At 65.3% G+C, this 18,203-nt stretch overlaps 1 protein-coding gene across 1 annotated transcript in view; it reads left to right on the forward strand.

Moving 5' to 3' along the window:
- LRP1 (LDL receptor related protein 1) overlaps window positions 1-18,203 on the forward strand; it is a 176,487-nt gene that overhangs the window by 156,411 nt on the left and 1,873 nt on the right. Inside the window, exons 62-87 of the mRNA XM_054013207.1 lie at window positions 458-606; window positions 950-1,043; window positions 2,207-2,323; window positions 2,410-2,529; window positions 3,143-3,265; window positions 3,373-3,498; window positions 3,847-3,963; window positions 5,920-6,026; window positions 6,276-6,408; window positions 6,797-6,916; window positions 7,877-7,999; window positions 8,468-8,614; window positions 9,440-9,574; window positions 10,441-10,560; window positions 10,846-11,114; window positions 11,195-11,373; window positions 11,982-12,088; window positions 12,536-12,652; window positions 13,071-13,247; window positions 13,558-13,698; window positions 13,993-14,166; window positions 14,457-14,618; window positions 16,250-16,424; window positions 17,010-17,114; window positions 17,512-17,576; window positions 17,915-18,005. Of these exons, the coding sequence (XP_053869182.1) occupies window positions 458-606; window positions 950-1,043; window positions 2,207-2,323; window positions 2,410-2,529; window positions 3,143-3,265; window positions 3,373-3,498; window positions 3,847-3,963; window positions 5,920-6,026; window positions 6,276-6,408; window positions 6,797-6,916; window positions 7,877-7,999; window positions 8,468-8,614; window positions 9,440-9,574; window positions 10,441-10,560; window positions 10,846-11,114; window positions 11,195-11,373; window positions 11,982-12,088; window positions 12,536-12,652; window positions 13,071-13,247; window positions 13,558-13,698; window positions 13,993-14,166; window positions 14,457-14,618; window positions 16,250-16,424; window positions 17,010-17,114; window positions 17,512-17,576; window positions 17,915-18,005 (3,493 nt within the window). The remainder of the gene's footprint in view (window positions 1-457; window positions 607-949; window positions 1,044-2,206; window positions 2,324-2,409; window positions 2,530-3,142; window positions 3,266-3,372; window positions 3,499-3,846; window positions 3,964-5,919; window positions 6,027-6,275; window positions 6,409-6,796; window positions 6,917-7,876; window positions 8,000-8,467; window positions 8,615-9,439; window positions 9,575-10,440; window positions 10,561-10,845; window positions 11,115-11,194; window positions 11,374-11,981; window positions 12,089-12,535; window positions 12,653-13,070; window positions 13,248-13,557; window positions 13,699-13,992; window positions 14,167-14,456; window positions 14,619-16,249; window positions 16,425-17,009; window positions 17,115-17,511; window positions 17,577-17,914; window positions 18,006-18,203) is intronic.

The raw sequence follows: 18,203 nt of genomic DNA on the forward strand, positions 1-18,203 counted from the left end.
TCCCTGTGGTCAGCAGCCCCAGCCCGGGTGTGGCCCCCAGCCCCACATCCAGCGTCTGACCTGCCGGCCAGGCTCTCTCCAGCCCGCACACGCTCGCCTGCGGGTTCTGGAGTCCGATCGGGACCCGGCAGGTGGATCAGGATGCAGTGGGGATGGCTGGAGAGTTGCTACCTGCCGGGTCTGCGCTCGGATCAGCACGGACCCTGCTGGCAAGACCGCTGCCCAGCTCCTCTTCCCATGGGACGCCCCGGGTTGCATGGGGCCGGGGCTCACCAAGGGGTCCAGGCCCTGTGCGGAGTGGGGCTGGGATGGGGGTGAAGGCGAGACAGTGGGGGAAGAATGTGTAGGGGTGAGGGGTGACATGCGACGAGGGAGGGGGCTCACCTGCTGAGCGGGGGTCAGGAGTCAGCTGCACCCCCGGACGGTCTGACCCCAGCGCGCTCTCTCCTCTCCCCAGTCCCCAGTCACCCCTGCAAAACCAACAACGGCGGCTGTAGCAATCTGTGCCTCCTGTCCCCGGGCGGCACCCACAAGTGCGCCTGCCCCACCAACTTCTACCTGGGCGGCGACGGCAAGACCTGCGTCTCCAACTGCACGGCCAGCCAGGTAACCCAGGCCCCGGTAGCTACCTGTAACCACAGCCAGACTCGGAGACGAGATGTTTCAAGGCCGGAGTCTCTTACTCCCGGCCCCCTGGAGATGTGGGGCTGAGGCTCCAGAGAGGGAAGATGTGGGGGAGTCCGGGTAGGCACCACGTCATCCCAGCTTTGTGGGGGGGGGGAGAGCGGGCATATACCCCTCTTGCTCTCAGTGCATCTCGCTGGGCAGGGGGTAGAGCAGGGAGAGAGACCCAGAGGGAAAAGCTCCCTTGGTCCTGGGGGTCGCCCCCATGCCGCTGCCCCCGGGTCCTGCCTGGAGCCAGCCTCACGGCCTCGTCTCTCTGCCGCAGTTCGTTTGCAAGAACGACAAATGCATCCCTTTCTGGTGGAAATGCGACACGGAGGACGACTGCGGGGACCGCTCGGACGAGCCCGAAGATTGCCGTGAGTGACGGGGGTGTGTGGGCAGCACAGCCAGACCCAGGCGCTGCTCCGCCCAACCCCAGGGGCTGAGCTCCCAGTCCCATCAGTGACCCCAAGGAGAGGCACAGTGGGGCCCTGCCCCTGCCCGCTCGGAAGGTGGTGTGGGTTCCCCTGCTCCAGCAGCCTCCATTCCCAGCATGGCTCCCGCCAGCAGGGAATTCCAGGCCCTGACGCCACGTGCCGGGATGAAATGGGTCCTTTGCCTGTTGACGTCTCGGCGAGATCTGCCAGCCGCAGAGCCCCGCGCAGCCCTTCCCTGGGGGGGCCACAGGGAGAACCGCACTTATTAACCCCATCCCACCACCCCCAGGAACCAGGAGGTTTCTGAGTCAGGGGAGTTCGTTCCCTCCCAGCTCCGCTCCCCTCACAGAGTCCTAGGGGCCACCTTGGCAAAGGCTTCAAACCCCAGCCCTGGTACTGCCTGGGGAGCAGAGAGCGGCACAGGGCCCGGCTGGGGGCGGGGTGGGACTCTAAAGCGGAGCAGAGCTGGGCCTGCCGGCCGCCTGCATGGAAGAGTGCTGGTGACTCAGCAGGGGGCGCTCTCCTCTTGGCCTGACACTGCGGGGGAGCTACACAGCTGAGTCCTTAGACTTGGTTGTTAATGAGTCCAGGTGCTTCTTGCAGTAATAGGGCGTTTAATGGCCAGTGCCCTGCAGCTCCCTGAAATCTTCCTCCTGCTTTTAATTGCAGACGGGAGTCTTCTTTGCTCCCTCCCCTCACTGGCTGCATAGTGTTGCTGCGTGCTGTTAAACAGTAGCCATGTCCCACCCCAGAGGTGGCTGCATTTCAGTGAGGGGTGAAATGATTCATATCAGAATTTTGTAAACAAGTTGTGGGACAATTTCCTGCCACCTCTGCAGCCCCATTGACTCCAGTGTGAGGAGGAGTGCCTGTGTAACACGCTTCCCCACCTGGTGGGATAACAGCCTACTGCTGCTCTCGGCTAATGGCACTACTCCTTTGGCTCATGCCGTAGGGGCCTGTGCTAGTGGTGCTGACAGTCCAGGGTCCCTGCCGAGGACCCCTGGGCCAGGCAGGTTTGCCGAGTGTGCGTCTCCCAGCGCTGTGGAAATGCTGGGGTTCATCCGGCACGAGGCGTCACCACCTCCCCTCTCTCTCCTCAGCTGAATTCAAGTGTCGCCCGGGACAGTTCCAGTGCTCCACCGGGATCTGCACCAACCCGGCCTTCATCTGCGACGGAGACAACGACTGCCAGGACAATTCGGACGAGGCCAACTGCGGTACGGCCCCAGCAGGGCTCCTGATTCCCAATAGCGGCAATGCAAGTCCAAGCCAGTTCCCTCACTGTGTCCCCTTTTCTGTCCAGATATCCACGTCTGCCTGCCCAGCCAGTTCAAATGCACCAACACCAACCGCTGCATCCCTGGGATCTTCCGTTGCAACGGGCAGGACAACTGCGGGGACGGCGAGGACGAGAAGGATTGTCGTGAGTGACAGGGAGTGCTGAGGGCGGGGGAGCCTCCTGCCTGCGGGCTCTCAGTGCCGCGGGGGTGCGGAATCAATCGCCGGGGGGGCGGGTTTGCTTCCTGCCCCCGCTCTGCAGTCTGCAGCATGGACAGCCCTGCTCGCTGTATCCCAGCTGGAGTCGCTGCTGTTCTGATTCAGATAAAGGCTTACATCTAATATCTAGTAGCAATGAGTTCCACAGGTTACAAAATAGCCGAACAACATTTCCTCGTGCCCGTTTGAAAGGCGCGGCCTTGTACCCATCCTCTCGTCCCCAGGGCTGACTGGGGGCACAGTTAGCCTTGGTGTTAATTGGAAAGGGCTTGTTCCTGCTTTTGAGGCCAGAGGTAGGGAATTCTCCCCGAGCCGCCTCAGGGCCGCCCGTGTGACGTACCTGCGCTGCCCGTCATGTCGCTGTGGGAAAAGAGGCTCGTGATTATCCCAGCCGTGAGTCAGAGGCTGCCGTGGGCATTGCTGGGTACTTTTCCCCGGGCCCCCAAGCCCGTCTGCGCTGGGGGGTGATTAAAGGCAGAGCCCCAGTTTCTGCTGCAAGGCACCCCCTGACTCCCCTTTCCTTTGTGCCCCCTGCACAGCGGAGGTGACCTGCGCCCCCAATCAGTTCCAGTGTGCCGTCACCAAGCGCTGCATCCCCCGTGTCTGGGTGTGCGACCGGGACAACGACTGCGTGGACGGATCAGACGAGCCCGCCAACTGCAGTAAGGAGCCGCTCCCCCGGTGCCCTCGGTGGGGGCGGGCAAAGGGGGGGGGGGTGCTGGCCCACGCCGACGCTAACCCCCCTCTGCCTCTTCTCCCCCACCCCCAGCACAAATGACGTGTGGTGTGGACGAGTTCCGGTGCAAGGACTCGGGCCGATGCATCCCAGCACGCTGGAAATGCGACGGGGAGGACGACTGCGGAGACAGCTCGGACGAGCCCAAGGAGGAATGTGGTGAGCTGGCGCCACAGTCGGCAGGGCCGGGACGAGCGGCTCTTGCATCTTCTGCTACGTTAGGGGAGTGGGGGTCCCCACAGATCAGGGGGTCGGTCACCAGGTGTGGGGGAGCTGATTGGCTCTGAGGGGGGTCACGGCTGCCTCTCTTGTCCACCGTAGGTCTGCTCACGGCACTCCCTGCTCACCCCTGCACTCCGGCCACCTCTATTCAGCGCTCTCGCACCTCACCGGGGTGCCACCCCCTGGGTGGGCAGATGAAATTGACATTGGTCTTTTTTTCCCACTTCACCCCCGCCCCCATTCCTGGCCTCTCCCCTGCTCCCCCCGCCCTGCCTTTCACTGCAGACGAGCGCACCTGCGAGCCTTACCAGTTCCGCTGCAAGAACAACCGGTGCGTGCCGGGCCGCTGGCAGTGCGACTACGACAACGACTGCGGGGACAACTCGGACGAGGAGAGCTGCAGTACGTGCCACCGTCAGCCCCGCGCTGGCACGGGGGTGGGGATGGGGAGGGAACAGGACACGGCCTTCTCCAGCCGGAGGAAGCCTGCGGTGGATGCACGGCCCCGTGCTGAGGAGTGCGGCAGGCAGGCGTGGGCTGGTCCTGCTGCTGGGCGGGGGGGAGGCTGGTTGCTGTGGGTGGAGACAGGAGTACCCTGCTGGGCTGCTCTTGGACGGGTCGATGAGCAGATGCACATGGGGCTGCGTCAGGGGCCTGCCCTGTAAGCCCCCCAGCGCGGTCTGTGGTGTGTCTTGGAGAGAGACAGGAAGGTGATCCCAGCGCTGGGATCTGTGCACCACTTAGGAAGGGGCGTCGTTTCCGTGAGCGCAGCCTTCCCTTCCCCAGCACGGCTGCTCTTAAATCACTTCCCCAGTGTCTTGGATCAGGCTCGCTGAAGTGCGAGGTCAGAGGATCCATGCGGCACTAAATCACTTTTGGCTAAGCTGTTTGCGCGGCTGCACCAGTAAGGTGTGCTTTTAAACCGATGGAAGGTGTGTCTCCACCGGACGCAGGGATGCCTGCCTGGGCTGGAAATCACCCCTTCCGCTCCCGTGTAGACACGCCTGTGGACACCCTGATGGCAGTTCAGTTGAAGCCGATTAGGATCAGCTTGAACTGAAATCAGAGCGTCACCACACGGGTTGGCATCAAGTGAACGAAACCGATTTAACTGATCCAGTGCGAATGTGCGTAGAGACAAGGCCTCGCCCAGTCAGACTGCGTAAACCGGTTCTCGGACCGCGGTCCTTGCCCCTCCAGTCTCCTTCCAGCTTTAGGATGGATTTTTTTTTTTTTCGTTTTTGTTGCTCTCATGTCGTGTATTTGAGTTTGTGCCATTTCACCTCATCTTACGTTTTTCTCCATTTTCACACTGTCGTTACGGGGTGCTCAGAGGTAGGTTCCTGCCGAAATCTTCTTAATTCCATTTAAAGTGTTCAGTAAATAAATCAACCAACCAACCTGGAGCAGAGGGGATGGGTGGCGGGTGAGAGACCGACCCGGACACTCCTTCTGAACCTCGTCAGCTGAGTCGGCTGCCCCCGGGCATAGAGAGAGACAGGGTTAAATATTACCGCATCCGGGACCCATGCATGGCCCATATTTAGCTCCAAGTTCTACCCTCGCCCCATCTGCTTCTGCAAATTGACCCAGATTGGTCTGCTCTCCCCAGCCTCAGCCCCCGTCTGCACCTCCCCTCCCACCCTCTTGATGCCTCCAGAGGGGACATGGCGCATGATCTCCCCCGGGTGGAGCAGGGGGTGGGTTCTGGTGGGTTCCTCCAGGCTGGCGCAGGGCCGTGGGGCCAGCAAAGCCATGCGTTGTGGGGGCGGGAGCAGATCCCCGTTCTGAGCAGGTATTGCTGTGACATTCAGAGCAGCTCTGCGCACAGTGAGGGAGTGCCAGGAGACACGTTGGGCCCCCCGTGCCAGCATACCCGTTGGCACTCTCCGCGTTCCTGGGCATCACCCTGCCAGGCCCGAGCTCTGCTGTGGGAGCCAGCAGCTCTGAGGTGCGCCCTCAGCTCTAGGAGACACAGTTTAAACACGTTCCATCTGTCCCACAGCCAGTGCACGAGCGCCGTAGCCGCTGACCGGTCAGTCTCGGCCTGTCCCTGAACGGGAGCAGCCCCTGCTCCCTGGAGGTGGGGATTAGGGATGGAGCTGCCGCCGGAGGGGGTAGCTAGAGCTGGGACTGTCCCTCCTTCCCTTCCCCCTCGTCCCTCTGGGGAAGCTGGGATGGTTCGGGGCCGGGGGTGGCATTTGAAGTCAATATGAGCCATGCACCTCTCTGGGCATTTCCCCGGCTCGGCTTGCTCCCCCGGCGCCGCTGAATGAGTGTCTGTGTCCGCGCCCCCCCCGCCCGGTTAGCTGCACCGCTCACCGGGGACGCCCCGTCTTCTCTCCCCTCTGCCTCTAGCGCCCAGGCCCTGCTCGGAGAGCGAGTTCTCCTGCGCCAACGGGCGCTGCATCGCCGGCCGGTGGAAGTGTGACGGGGACCACGACTGTGCCGACGGCTCCGACGAGGTATGGACGGGAAGAGGGGGCGGCTTCCCCCCACCAGCCAGCCCTGGCCTGCCCCTCTCAGCTCTGGGGCCCAGGCTGCTGCAGCTGGGGCCTCCTGCTCGTGGGTAACCGGCCTGGCACCGGGGCTGGCTGTGCGCTAGCAGCCAGGACCAGACAGGCGCCTCTTCTGCCAGAGCCCACCCCCCATTTTCGCCCTGGCGGGGTTTTCTCCCTGCCCCCGCTCACCCGCCATCTCCTCCCGCCCTGCAGAAGGACTGCACGCTGCGCTGCGACTTCGACCAGTTCCAATGCAAGAACGGGCACTGCATCCCCATGCGCTGGCGCTGCGACGCCGATGCCGACTGCATGGATGGCAGCGACGAGGAGAACTGCGGCACCGGGGGTAACAGCAGCGCGGGCGAAGGCGCGTGCATACACACACACACCTCCACGCCTCGCGGCCACGTTAACCCTGGAGCCTAATGAGGGAGCCAGCCGTGCTGGCGTGCGACCACGCGCCCAAGCTGCATGTGCAGTCGGGCGTTTGCATTGCAGGGCCTGCCAATATAGAAGGGGCAAGAACCTGCCGCTGGGTGTCTGCCCCCCAGATCCATGGGCCTGCTGTGGCTGGATGGGGGGCGCTGCCCCTGGCCTGGGCTCCATCTCCTGGGCTCCTTTCCAATCAGTCGGCCAAGAGGGCTCCAGCAAGCTCCTGTCCCCCTCTCCGCCCCCGTCGCGGCCCCCTTCCCACGAGCGCGGGCCCTGACGCGCCCGTCTCCCCCTCCCCACAGTGCGCACCTGCCCCCTGGACGAGTTCCAGTGCAACAACACCCTGTGCAAGCCGCTGGCATGGAAGTGCGATGGGGAGGACGACTGTGGGGACAATTCTGACGAGAACCCCGAGGAGTGCTGTGAGTGTCCCCCGTCCCGCCTGGCCTCCTGTCCTTCCGCTCCCTGGCTAACCCGCCTCCACGCATGCTGGGGAGGGGTGCGCTGCTGGAGGGGGGTGGGGCTTCATACTGCTGGGGGCGGGGCTCTGGGAGGCGTGGCCAGACCACGTGAGGCCAAACCCGGACGGGGTGGGCGGCGCCCTGAGCTGACCCAAAGAATTCTCTGTCCTGGCTGGTGTCATGCTCAGGGTCAGCCCGTTGCCAGCTTGGGGTGGGCAGGAAGGAATTTGATCCCTGGTCCGATCGGCAGGGATCGGGGGAGCAGAGAGTTTGGAGGTTAGCGTGGAGGGCCCCCAGAGTACTGGGTCGGGGCTGGAGCCTGGGGGCCTTTTGCCTCCCTCTGCCCCATGGGGCATGGGTCACCGGCTCTCCCACCCAGGCGATTCCCCGTCATCGCCGGGCCCTGGGGGGCCCCGGTCTCCGCCTGTGGCTCGCAGCTCTTCCAAGGGCTGAGATGTTTGAGTCGGGTTGAGACGGGGGAGGCGGGTGCCGGTAACGCCCGTGCTCTGCAGCGGGGCAGGCTCCGTGAGCTGATGGCCTGGCCCCCAGGTGCTTGTGAGTGGTTCACAGAGCCCAAAGGGACAAGCCTAGGGGCGAGGCCAAGGCTGGGGGGCCAACAAGCCAGGGAAGGGGCAGAATGTCAATGTGGGGGTCACTTCTGGAGGGGGAGCAGAGGTTTTGGAGGGTCAGCCCAGGAGGGGGCACAGTCTGGGGGGAGTGGAGTGGAGTTTATGGGGCTCTGAGCCTGGGGACTTTCCAGGGAGTTCGGGGTCAGCCCCGGTTTGGAGCCAGGTTCTCCAGCCGGGCTCTGCGTTGGAGTCCGAGTCCTGGCACCTGGGCACGTTTGGGGGGGCGGGGAGGGGCCTGAGCCAGGCAGCGGCGACTCCGTTCACCGGCTCCGCCTGTCTGTCACCGGCGCAGTGAGGTTCCAGTGCCCGCCCGGCCGACCGTTCCGCTGCAAGAACGACCGCGTGTGCCTGTGGATCGGGCGTCAGTGCGACGGCATCGACAACTGCGGGGACGGCACGGACGAGCGAGACTGCGGTGAGCAGCCCTGAGGTCACTGCCACTGCCCCGCTCTAGAGATGGGCGGAGTCAGGTCCGGGCGGGAGCCCCACCTTAGCCACGGCCACAGAGCAAGTCACATGTAGAGCCAGGAACGGAACCCAGGAGTCCTGGCTCCCAGCCCTCCGCTCTAACCACTAGATCCCTGTCTGCTCCCAGAGCCAGGGACAGAACCCAGGAGTCCTGGCTCCCAGCCCTCCGCTCTAACCACTAGATCCCTGTCTGCTCCCAGAGCCAGGGATAGAACCCAGGAGTCCTGGCTCCCAGGCCTCTGCTGTAGTCACTAACCCCCCTTCCCCCCCGCCGGCCCCCCACCCCGTGTCCCATCGTATCCTTCCTGGGGCAGGGAACGTGTGTCTGTCTGTGGGGCCGAGGTCAGTGGCCCTTAGCCCCCAGGGCTGCTCCCATGCTCTGGTCTCAAGCCCTCTCCCCTGCCGGCCCCCACAGAGTTGCCCACCGCCAGGCCCAAGAGCTGCAGCCACGAGAAGAGCGAATTCCTCTGCAAGAACAAGAAATGCATCAGCTCCCTCCTGCGCTGCAACTTCTTCGACGACTGCGGGGACGGCTCGGACGAGGAGCCGTGTTCCCACGGCGGTGAGTGGGGTGTAAAGCGAGTCTCTCTCACCACACGTTGTAATAGTTCACAGGCTGGATTTCCCGTCAGCCAGGGACCCCTCCCCCAGGTCAGAGTCCTTCCAGTGTTCGTTGATGTCCTGAGCAGAGAGATGGGAGAAGGAGGGGGGGCAGCGGACGTGAGGGTTGAACCTTCTCTGTGAGGAAATGTAAATTTCTTGTTTACATCTTCCTGCTGCTGAAGAACGGTTGCTTAAGCTGGTGATCGCTCTTTAACACCTGTCTGGGGTGCTAGTGTGTCTTTGTCCCTGAAAAACTAGTTTGCATCTGCTTGTCTGAACCTTGGAACAGTTTATAACAACGATACGTAGTAGAATCTTATAGTTTCACATACAGTGTTGATACACATATTGTGCCAGGACAATAATGTTCAGCAGATTATGAGTTTTCAGATGATTCCTCGCAAGGTATTCTTTGTACAAAATGTATCACAGTATTGTAAAAGTGGTGACCATAATAGTACAGACCGTCACAGAGGGCAGGGCTGGGCTAACAGGGTGTTGTGGGTCAGGATTGAGGGGCACCGGCAGGGCTTGGGGGAGCCCAGGGCTGGGCTAGCAGGTGGAGGGAGCTCTCTCCCTCCGAGGTTTTGCTCTGTCAGGGCTGGGCCAGTGTTCCCAGGAGGCCTGAAATCTGTTCTCCTATTGAGGTCCCAGGTTCGCCCACAGATGCCACCGGGGCAGGGGGGAGAGGGGTGCTGGCTCTGGGGCAGCACAGCAGTTGGTACAGTCCTTGGTCCCATGGCCGCGCCCTGACGAGCCGCTGGGCCCTTCGTCCCCCTTGCAGATCCCAATCTGTACGGCTGCCACACCAACGTAACCATGTGCGGGGACGAGGCCAAGTGCATCCAGTCCCAGACGACCGTCTACTGCACCTGCCGCAGCGGCTTCCAGAAAGCACCTGACAAAAACACCTGCCAAGGTACCAGGCTGCTGGGTGCAGGGCTGTGCCGGGGGGGGGAAGCCAGGACGGAGCCCGGGGCTCTGCTGGACTGCAAGAGGAACCATGCTCTCCACGGACACGGGGCGGGTTCAAGGAATGGGGGGTTGCCTGGTGGGTAGCACACTCCCAGGGCCACGCCCGGCGGTGGCCACCAGAGCCACTGCCTTTCCGGGTCGTTCTTCTGAAGGAGACAAGGCCAAGATTTCCCAGAATGCCCGGGGACTGTGGGGAAGAGGGGCCTGGTTTTCAGATGACAAGTGCCAGGAATAGGACCCAGGTGTCCTGAGTTCCAGTCAAGTGCTTCGCCCGCTGGACCTCGGAAGCACATTCCGTGAACGCCGCCCAGGTGGGGAGCAGCTGACTGGCACCCTGACCTTGGCCTGGCGGATGGCACTGGCAGTTCGGGCACCACGTGGCATCTCAGCACCCTCTAATCTGTTACTCACCCCTGTGCCCGGAGCTCTCCGCAGACGGCCCATCCCTGGCTCAGCCTCGTCACCCCCAAGTAGCTGCCACTGCCTCCCTGATTTGGGGAGCTGCCGTGCTGAGCACCTGGGGGGCATGATCCCTGGTGCCAGCACCAGGAGAGAGCTCCGCTGCCTGGTTGGAGCTGGGGTGCTCACGAGGGTGGTGAATGCAGACACCCTTGGACCTTTGGCCTCAGCCCACCTTCCCCTGGAGCCCTGAGCTGTTATGTGCCAGCCCATGGTTACCGTGAGGGGCTGTATCGCCCGCCTCCGCGCGGCACCCTCTGCTCTCAGGTAGGACTGCCCTGGGGTGGGCCTCCCGTCCCGTCGCAGCTCCCCCAGCCCCTCACGGCCTGTCTGCCTCTGATCCCCGCCCAGACATCAACGAGTGCTCGACGTTCGGGACCTGCTCCCAGATCTGCAACAACACCAAGGGGTCCTACGTCTGCAGCTGCGCCCGCAACTTCATGAAGACCCATCACACGTGCAAGGCGGAAGGTATGGGGGGTGCGGGCGGTTTGGATACGTCTCCCTGGGACCCCAGCTCCCCCCTCTCCAGCCGTCTCAAACTCTTCCCATCCCTGCACCCCCAGCATCTGTCCCGCCCGGCGCCACGCAGGACGCGCCCCATGTCGGGAGGCCTCTGGGCTCCACCCAGCCGTGACCGCTCAGTCCCGCTGCCCAGAGCTGGCCGAGCCCGCCCCCTCCTAGCGGGCACATCCCCTGTGCCCCCTCAGTGCTGCGCTCCACTGGGCCCCCAGCCGACAGCTCTCCCCCCCGCAGGCTCGGAACAGCAGATCCTGTACATCGCCGACGACAACAAGATCCGCAGCATGTACCCCTTCAACCCCAACTCGGCCTACGAGCCGGCCTTCCAGGGCGACGAGAACGTGCGCATCGACGCCATGGACATCTACGTCAAGGGCAACAAGATCTACTGGACCAACTGGCACACGGGCAAGATCTCCTACCGCGAGCTGCCGTCGTCCGCCGCCTCCACCGCCTCCAACCGCAACCGCCGGCAGCTGGACGGGGGCGTCACCCACCTCAATGTGAGCGGGCGCTCGGGGCTCCGGGGGGCCGGGACGAGCCGGGCCAGGGCACTAAGGCCCTGCCTCTCTCTGCCTTCCAGATCTCGGGGCTCAAGATGCCGCGGGGCATCGCCGTGGACTGGGTGGCCGGGAACGTCTACTGGACGGACTCCGGGCGCGACGTCATCGAGGTGGCGCAGATGAAGGGCGACAACCGCAAAACGCTGATCTCGGGCATGATCGACGAGCCCCACGCCATTGTGGTCGACCCGCTCCGAGGGTACGAGACGTCCCTGCCCCGTCCAGACCCCCTGTCCCACACTCTGCCCCCCCATCCGGCCCCCACGCCCCATTCCGTCCCACCCCCTGCACTCCCCCCGCTGTATCCAGCCCCCGCATCCCACCTCGTCCCACCCCCTGCACTCCCCATCCAGCCCCTGCACCGGCACACCCCAGCCTCATTTCCAGCCCCCCATGGCCACCACCCTCCCCCATGGCACGTGCTCCCCATTGCCAGCTGGGGAGGCCCCCATCTTACCCCAGGGCGGTCTCAGCTCGCCCCAGTGGGTGTCTGGGTATCCACGTGGGGCTGTGGGTGGGAGGATCCCTGCTGGGCATGAGTGCACTGTGGGGCGATGGGTAACTGCCATGGGGAGGCGCCAAGGTCCCCCCCTCGGGGCTGGTGCGGATTAACCCTTCGAGGGCCCCAGCGCGCTGCCGGCTCCATCCCTCGTCTCGGCAGCACAAACAGGCCGTTGAGGGCAGTGGGGCTGCGGGCACGGGGCACTGCAGTGTTGGGGGCTGGGCTCAGAGCCCCCTGCCAGGGGCCGTGCTGCTACGCCCCTCCCCCAGGGACCCACTCCGCCAAGGCCTTTCCTCCCTTCATAGGACCATGTACTGGTCCGACTGGGGCAACCACCCCAAGATCGAGAAGGCCGCGATGGACGGGACCATGAGGGAGACGCTGGTGCAGGACAACATCCAGTGGCCGACAGGTGAGCAGGGCCGGGCACGGCGGGCGGGGCAGGGGATCCCCCGGCACCCAGCAAGGGTTCAGGCAGATAGCGGGCTCTGGAGTGAGGGCACCAGGCCAGGACTTCTGGGTTCTCTTCCCAGCTCTGCCACCGTGTGACCTGGGGTAGGTTGCTTTGTGACTCCATTTCTCTCGTCTGTAACCAATGCCCGTACGAAGCGCTTGGGGATCTGGAGAATCTGTAGTAACACCCCACATCTGCACGTTCTGCCCTCTTCCTGGGGGACCCGCAACTGGGGACTCCAGGAGGTGGGCCCTGCTGCCTTCCAGCCCGTCTGGGGGTGTCTGGCCGGCCGTGCTGCAGCCCACTTCCCAGCAGTGCCCACGACTCCCCTGCCGTGTGGAGCTGCCCGGCTGGGCTCGTAGAGGTGCTGCGGCCGACGGGATCTCAGCACGTGTCTCCTCGCAGGCCTGGCTGTCGACTATCACAACGAGCGGCTGTACTGGGCTGACGCCAAGCTCTCCGTCATCGGCAGCATCCGTTTCAACGGCACAGACCCCGTCGTGGCTATTGATAACAAGAAAGGTGAGAGGCCGCTGCAGAGAGCCGGCTGGGCTGGGGCGGGGGAGGTCTCCTTAGGACGGGCAGCCACCCTCCCAGCACCCCGTCCTGGCTGGGGACCAGCGGCCTGGCTGAGCCGGGGCGCGGGGATCTGGCATCCGGTCTCCAGAGTGCACCATGAGACAGAGGGAACGGAGCTGTTCCTTCACTGCCCACAAGGGGTCACCAGTGAGCAGCTGCAGAAGAGCCCCGCCCCCAGAGCGCCCCCCTCTACTTAGCCAATCATGCTGCATCCCCTGTGTCCTGCCCCGTTCCAGCAGAAGGCCTGATACCGGGGTAGAGGGGCCCTTGGCCAGACACGCAGCAGGTATCCGGTTACAGCTGCGCCCTGAGCTGCAGGGCCGGCCTCTGACTCCGCGCCCCTCCCGCCCTGTCCCCCCAGGACTGAGCCACCCCTTCAGCATCGACATCTTTGAGGATTACATCTACGGCGTCACCTACATTAACAACCGCATCTTCAAGATCCACAAGTTCGGGCACGGGCCCGTCACCAACCTGACGTCTGGGCTGAACCACGCCACCGACGTGGTGCTCTACCACCAGTACAAGCAGCCGGACGGTGAGCGCCAGGGCCAGCCGAGGACCCCCCAGGGCTGCTCGGCCTCCTCCGTCCTGCCAGGAGCACGCCCTGGGTTACAGCATTGGGCCACCCCCGTCGGCCGAGCCGCAAAGGAAAGGGGGGTCACAACCACTGAACAGCCCCCTCCAGTCTGAGCTGGGGCGGCCGGGGCTGCGGGACACAAGGGCGGGCACCTCCGGAGGGTGGTGCTACATGCGCTGGGACGGACGGGGGGTGCTGTGGGGCAGGGGTGCCCGGCCATGTACCTCCCTTCACCCACATACCCCTCCCCTCTCTCTCCCTCTCCCAGTGACCAACCCCTGCGACAGGAAGAAATGCGAGTGGCTCTGCCTTCTGAGCCCTAGTGGCCCCGTCTGTACCTGCCCCAACGGGAAGCGGCTGGACAACGGCACGTGCGTGGTGATCCCCTCGCCCACCGTCTCGCCCGTCGGTACGTGGTGCCACCCGGGGGGGGAGGGGAGGAAGCTGCAGCAAGGCCACGCCCCCTCCAACAGGCCACGCCTCCTGAGCACAGCCAGGGGTTGCTGCCCAAGCGGGGGCGCCACTGGGTGGACAGCGCGTCTCCCAGGGTCACCACGTTCCCACTGGCACTGTAAGGGTTAAGAGTCCCCCCGGCCCAGTCCAGGGCGTTGCTGGTTCACCCAGAGCTGTGTGCCCACCGGGCACGGTGCCAGCCCCTCCGCCGGCAGCCTGTCCTCACTCACCCCTCTCCCGCGCTCTCCAGTCCCGACCGGCGACACCTGCGACCTGGTCTGCCTCAACGGGGGCAGCTGCTTCCTGAACGCCCGCAAGCAGGCCAAGTGCCGCTGCCAGCCGCGCTACAACGGCGAGAAGTGCCAGCTGGACCAGTGCTGGGAGTACTGCCAGAACGGGGGCACCTGCGCCGCCTCCCCGTCAGGTATGGGGCACTGCCAGCCAGGGCAGGGGAGATGGGCCCTGGCTTTGATCCCACAGGGCTGGAGGGGCCGGTTGGTGTGGCTGGGAGCTGTGGGTGCTCAGAGATACGGGGCTGGCTGGGCCGTGCCCCTGAGCCCCCGCACCAGCGTGGGAGGCAGGGCCGGGGCAGATCCGGCTGCCCTCGGTGCCCGGAGCTGGGCGGAGGGTCCGAAGCCCTGAGGCTCCAGTATCAGCGTCCTAACGAGCGAATCCCGCGGCCCCGTCCCGCTGACGCCTTGGCCCCCTTCCCAGGGATGCCGACGTGCCGCTGCCCCACCGGCTTCACCGGGCCCCGGTGCAACCAGCAGGTGTGCGCCGAATACTGCCTGAACAACGGCAGCTGCAGCGTCAACCTGGGCAACCAACCCAACTGCCGCTGCCCGGCCGGCTTCCTCGGCGACCGCTGCCAGTTCCGTGAGTGGGGCGAGCCGGACGCCTGGGTCTCTCCCCAGCCGGGAGCGGGTGGGGTGCAGTGGTCAGAGCTGGGTGGGGGGGAGTTGGGAGCCAGGACTCCTGGGTTCTCTCCCCAGAGCTGGGAGGGGAGTGGGGTGTAGTGGTCGGTCAGAGCAGGGTGGGGTTGAGAGCCAGGACTCCTGGGTTCTCTCCCCAGCTGGGAGGGGAGTGTGGCCGAGTGGTCAGAGAGAGGGATGGGGTTGGGAGCCAGGAATCCTGGGTTCTCTCCCCGGAGCTGGGAGGGGAGTGGGGCTGAGTGGTCGGTCAGAGGGAGGGGTGGGGTTGAGAGCCAGGACTCCTGGGTTCTCTCCCCAGCTGGGAGGGGAGTGTGGCCGAGTGGTCAGTCAGAGAGGGAGGGATGGGGTTGGGAGCCAGGACTCCTGGGTTCTCTCCCCAGCTGGGAGGGGAGTGGGGTCTAGTGGTCGGTCAGAGAGGGAGGGTGGGGTTGGGAGCCAGGACTCCTGGGTTCTCTCCCCAGCTGGGAGAGGAGTGGGGTCTAGTGGTCAGTCAGAGAGGGAGGGTGGGATTGGGAGCCAGGACTCCTGGGTTCTCTCCCCAGCTGGGAGGGGAGTGGGGTCTAGTGGTCAGTCAGAGAGGGAGGGTGGGGTTGGGAGCCAGGAATCCTGGGTTCTCTCCTCAGCTGGGAGGGGAGTGGGGTGTAGTGGTCGGTCAGAGCAGGGTGGGGTTGGGAGCCAGGACTCCTGGGTTCTCTCCTCAGCTGGGAGGGGAGTGGGGTCTAGTGGTCGGTCAGAGAGGGAGGGTGGGGTTGGGAACCAGGAATCCTGGGTTCTCTCCTCAGCTGGGAGGGGAGTGGGGTCTAGTGGTCGGTCAGAGAGGGAGGGTGGGGTTGGGAGCCAGGACTCCTGGGTTCTCTCCCCAGCTGGGAGAGGAGTGGGGTCTAGTGGTCGGTCAGAGAGGGAGGGTGGGGTTGGGAGCCAGGACTCCTGGGTTCTCTCCCCAGCTGGGAGAGGAGTGGGGTCTAGTGGTCAGTCAGAGAGGGAGGGTGGGATTGGGAGCCAGGACTCCTGGGTTCTCTCCCCGGAGCTGGGAGGGGAGTGGGGTCTAGTGGTCGGTCAGAGAGGGAGGGTGGGGTTGGGAGCCAGGACTCCTGGGTTCTCTCCCCAGCTGGGAGAGGAGTGGGGTCTAGTGGTCGGTCAGAGAGGGAGGGTGGGGTTGGGAACCAGGACTCCTGGGTTCTCTCTCCAGCTGGGAGAGGAGTGGGGTCTAGTGGTCGGTCAGAGAGGGAGGGTGGGGTTGGGAACCAGGACTCCTGGGTTCTCTCCCCAGCTGGGAGGGGAGTGGGGTCTAGTGGTCGGTCAGAGAGGGAGGGTGGGGTTGGGAGCCAGGACTCCTGGGTTCTCTCCCCAGCTGGGAGAGGAGTGGGGTCTAGTGGTCGGTCAGAGAGGGAGGGTGGGGTTGGGAACCAGGACTCCTGGGTTCTCTCCCTAGCTGGGAGGGGAGTGGGGTCTAGTGGTCAGTCAGAGAGGGAGGGTGGGATTGGGAGCCAGGACTCCTGGGTTCTCTCCTCAGCTGGGATGGGCCCTGCTGCTCCCGCCACTCCTCCCTCCCACCGCCCACCCTGTCCCCCGCAGGCCAGTGCTTCGACTACTGTGAGAACGAGGGCGTGTGCCAGCTGGCGGCCGGCGGTGCCAAGCAGTGCCGCTGCCTGCCGCAGTACGAGGGTGCCCGCTGCCAGGTCAGCAAGTGCTCCCGCTGCCAGGAGGGCAAGTGCAACATCAACAGGCAGAGCGGCGAGGTCACCTGCACGTAGGTGTCCGCGGGGCTGATGTGGCCAGCACGGCTCCTGGGCAGCTCAGCCCTCGGGCCCAGACGCTGCGTGCCAGGCACGCCCGGCGTCCAGGGGCTGCTGAGCCTGCCTGGGGGGGAACGGGGCACTGTGATGGGGGCGGCGCTAGGGGAACAGAGGCACCAAGCTGCTCTGCCCAGAACAGCGCCCTGGTGATTGGGGGGCGTGGAGGGGGGCTGGCTCTGTGCCCTGCCAGTCCCCCCGGCGAGCCCTGGCGCCCAGCTCCCTGGCTGCAGCCGTGCTAGGGGGAGCAGCGTCAGTGGGCTGGGCGCCTGGAGGATTCAGGGGGTGTGCGCTGACCATGCCCCATCTCTGCCCCACAGCTGAGGGGGGCAGTGCGGGGGTGCATGCGCTGACCCCACCCTGACTCTGCCCCACAGCTCAGGGGATGGGGGGCTAGGGCAGTGGTGGGCATGCAGAGGGTTCGGGGTGCATGCGCTGACCCCCCCGTCTCTGCCCTACAGCTGGGGGAGGCAGTGGGGGGACATGAGGAAGGTTTCGGGTGCATGCCCTGACCCTGACCCTGCCCCGTCTTTGCCCTACAGCTGCCCGAATGGCAAGATGGCACCGAGCTGCCTGACCTGCGACAACTACTGCCTGAACGGGGGCACCTGCACCATGAACGGCAGGACGCAGATGCCGGAATGCCAGTAAGCACCGCCCGGCCCGCAGCGTGGGGGTGACGGGGCCATAGGGCGGCTCTGCCGGCCGGGCACTTCCATGGCAGACACGTGCCGATGGCAAAGCCCCCACGCAGGGCCCAGCTCAGCCCCCCGTCCTGCCAAGAGCCGCCCGAGCGGGCACTGTCAGGATGTGCCCCCTGCTCCAAATCTCAGCAGAGCCCCCCAGGAACGGGGGGTGTCCCCCCCCCCCCACAGCGGAGGAGGCACGAGTGGCAGGGACATCTGCTCTGCGAGCCCCCCGGTCCAGACGCTCTCCGTGCACCCCCGCCCGCTCCCTCCCTGATCCACATGCCCCCGCCCCGTGTGCCCCCCATTCCTGCGCCCCGCTCCCCTCTAACCTGCGCTTGGCTTCCCGCCCCGCCAGGTGCGCGACGGATCTGACGGGGCTGCGGTGTGAGGACTTTGGGGTCAGCGAACAGCAGAGCAGCCGTATGTATATGGGGGGGGGGCATTTCCCTGCCCTCCTGGGGGTCCCCGGAGGGGGCGGGGGGGGGGCGTCTGCACCCACAGAGCCAGATCATCCCACTGCCCCCCATAGAAATCTGAGTCCCTTTCAGCTGGCGAGGGGCTGAGCCCTTTCCCCCCTCCCCCCGGGGTACCTCGGCGCCAGGCCTGGATCACCCCAGACAGTGGGGAGCCCACCCCTGCCCCATCCCCGGATCGCCCCAGACAGTGGGGAGCCCACCCCCGCCCCATGAGCCGGGCCCGGGGAGGGTCGGGGCCTCCCCAGCCACGTCCTGACGTGCCGCCTGTCCCTGCCGCCCCAGGAACGGCCTCCATCGTCATCCCCATCGTATTGCTGCTTCTCATCCTGCTACTGGGCCTGGCGGTCTTCTGGTACAAGCGGCGGGTTAAAGGGTGAGTCGTGGGCCGGGGAGGGGGAGGGGGGACCTGGCACTGGGCCGGGGGGGAGGGGTTACCGGGCTGGGGGGCGGGTTGGGGGTTCCTGGCCCTGGGCCGGGGGGGGAGGGGTTACCGGGCTGGGGGGCGGGTTGGGGATTCCTGGCCCTGGGCCGGGGGCTGAGATTCTAGTCAGAGGGTCACCTGGCTGTGGGC

This window comes from Malaclemys terrapin, chromosome 23 (genome assembly GCF_027887155.1).
Source record: "Malaclemys terrapin pileata isolate rMalTer1 chromosome 23, rMalTer1.hap1, whole genome shotgun sequence".
Classification (NCBI taxonomy): domain Eukaryota; kingdom Metazoa; phylum Chordata; order Testudines; family Emydidae; genus Malaclemys; species Malaclemys terrapin.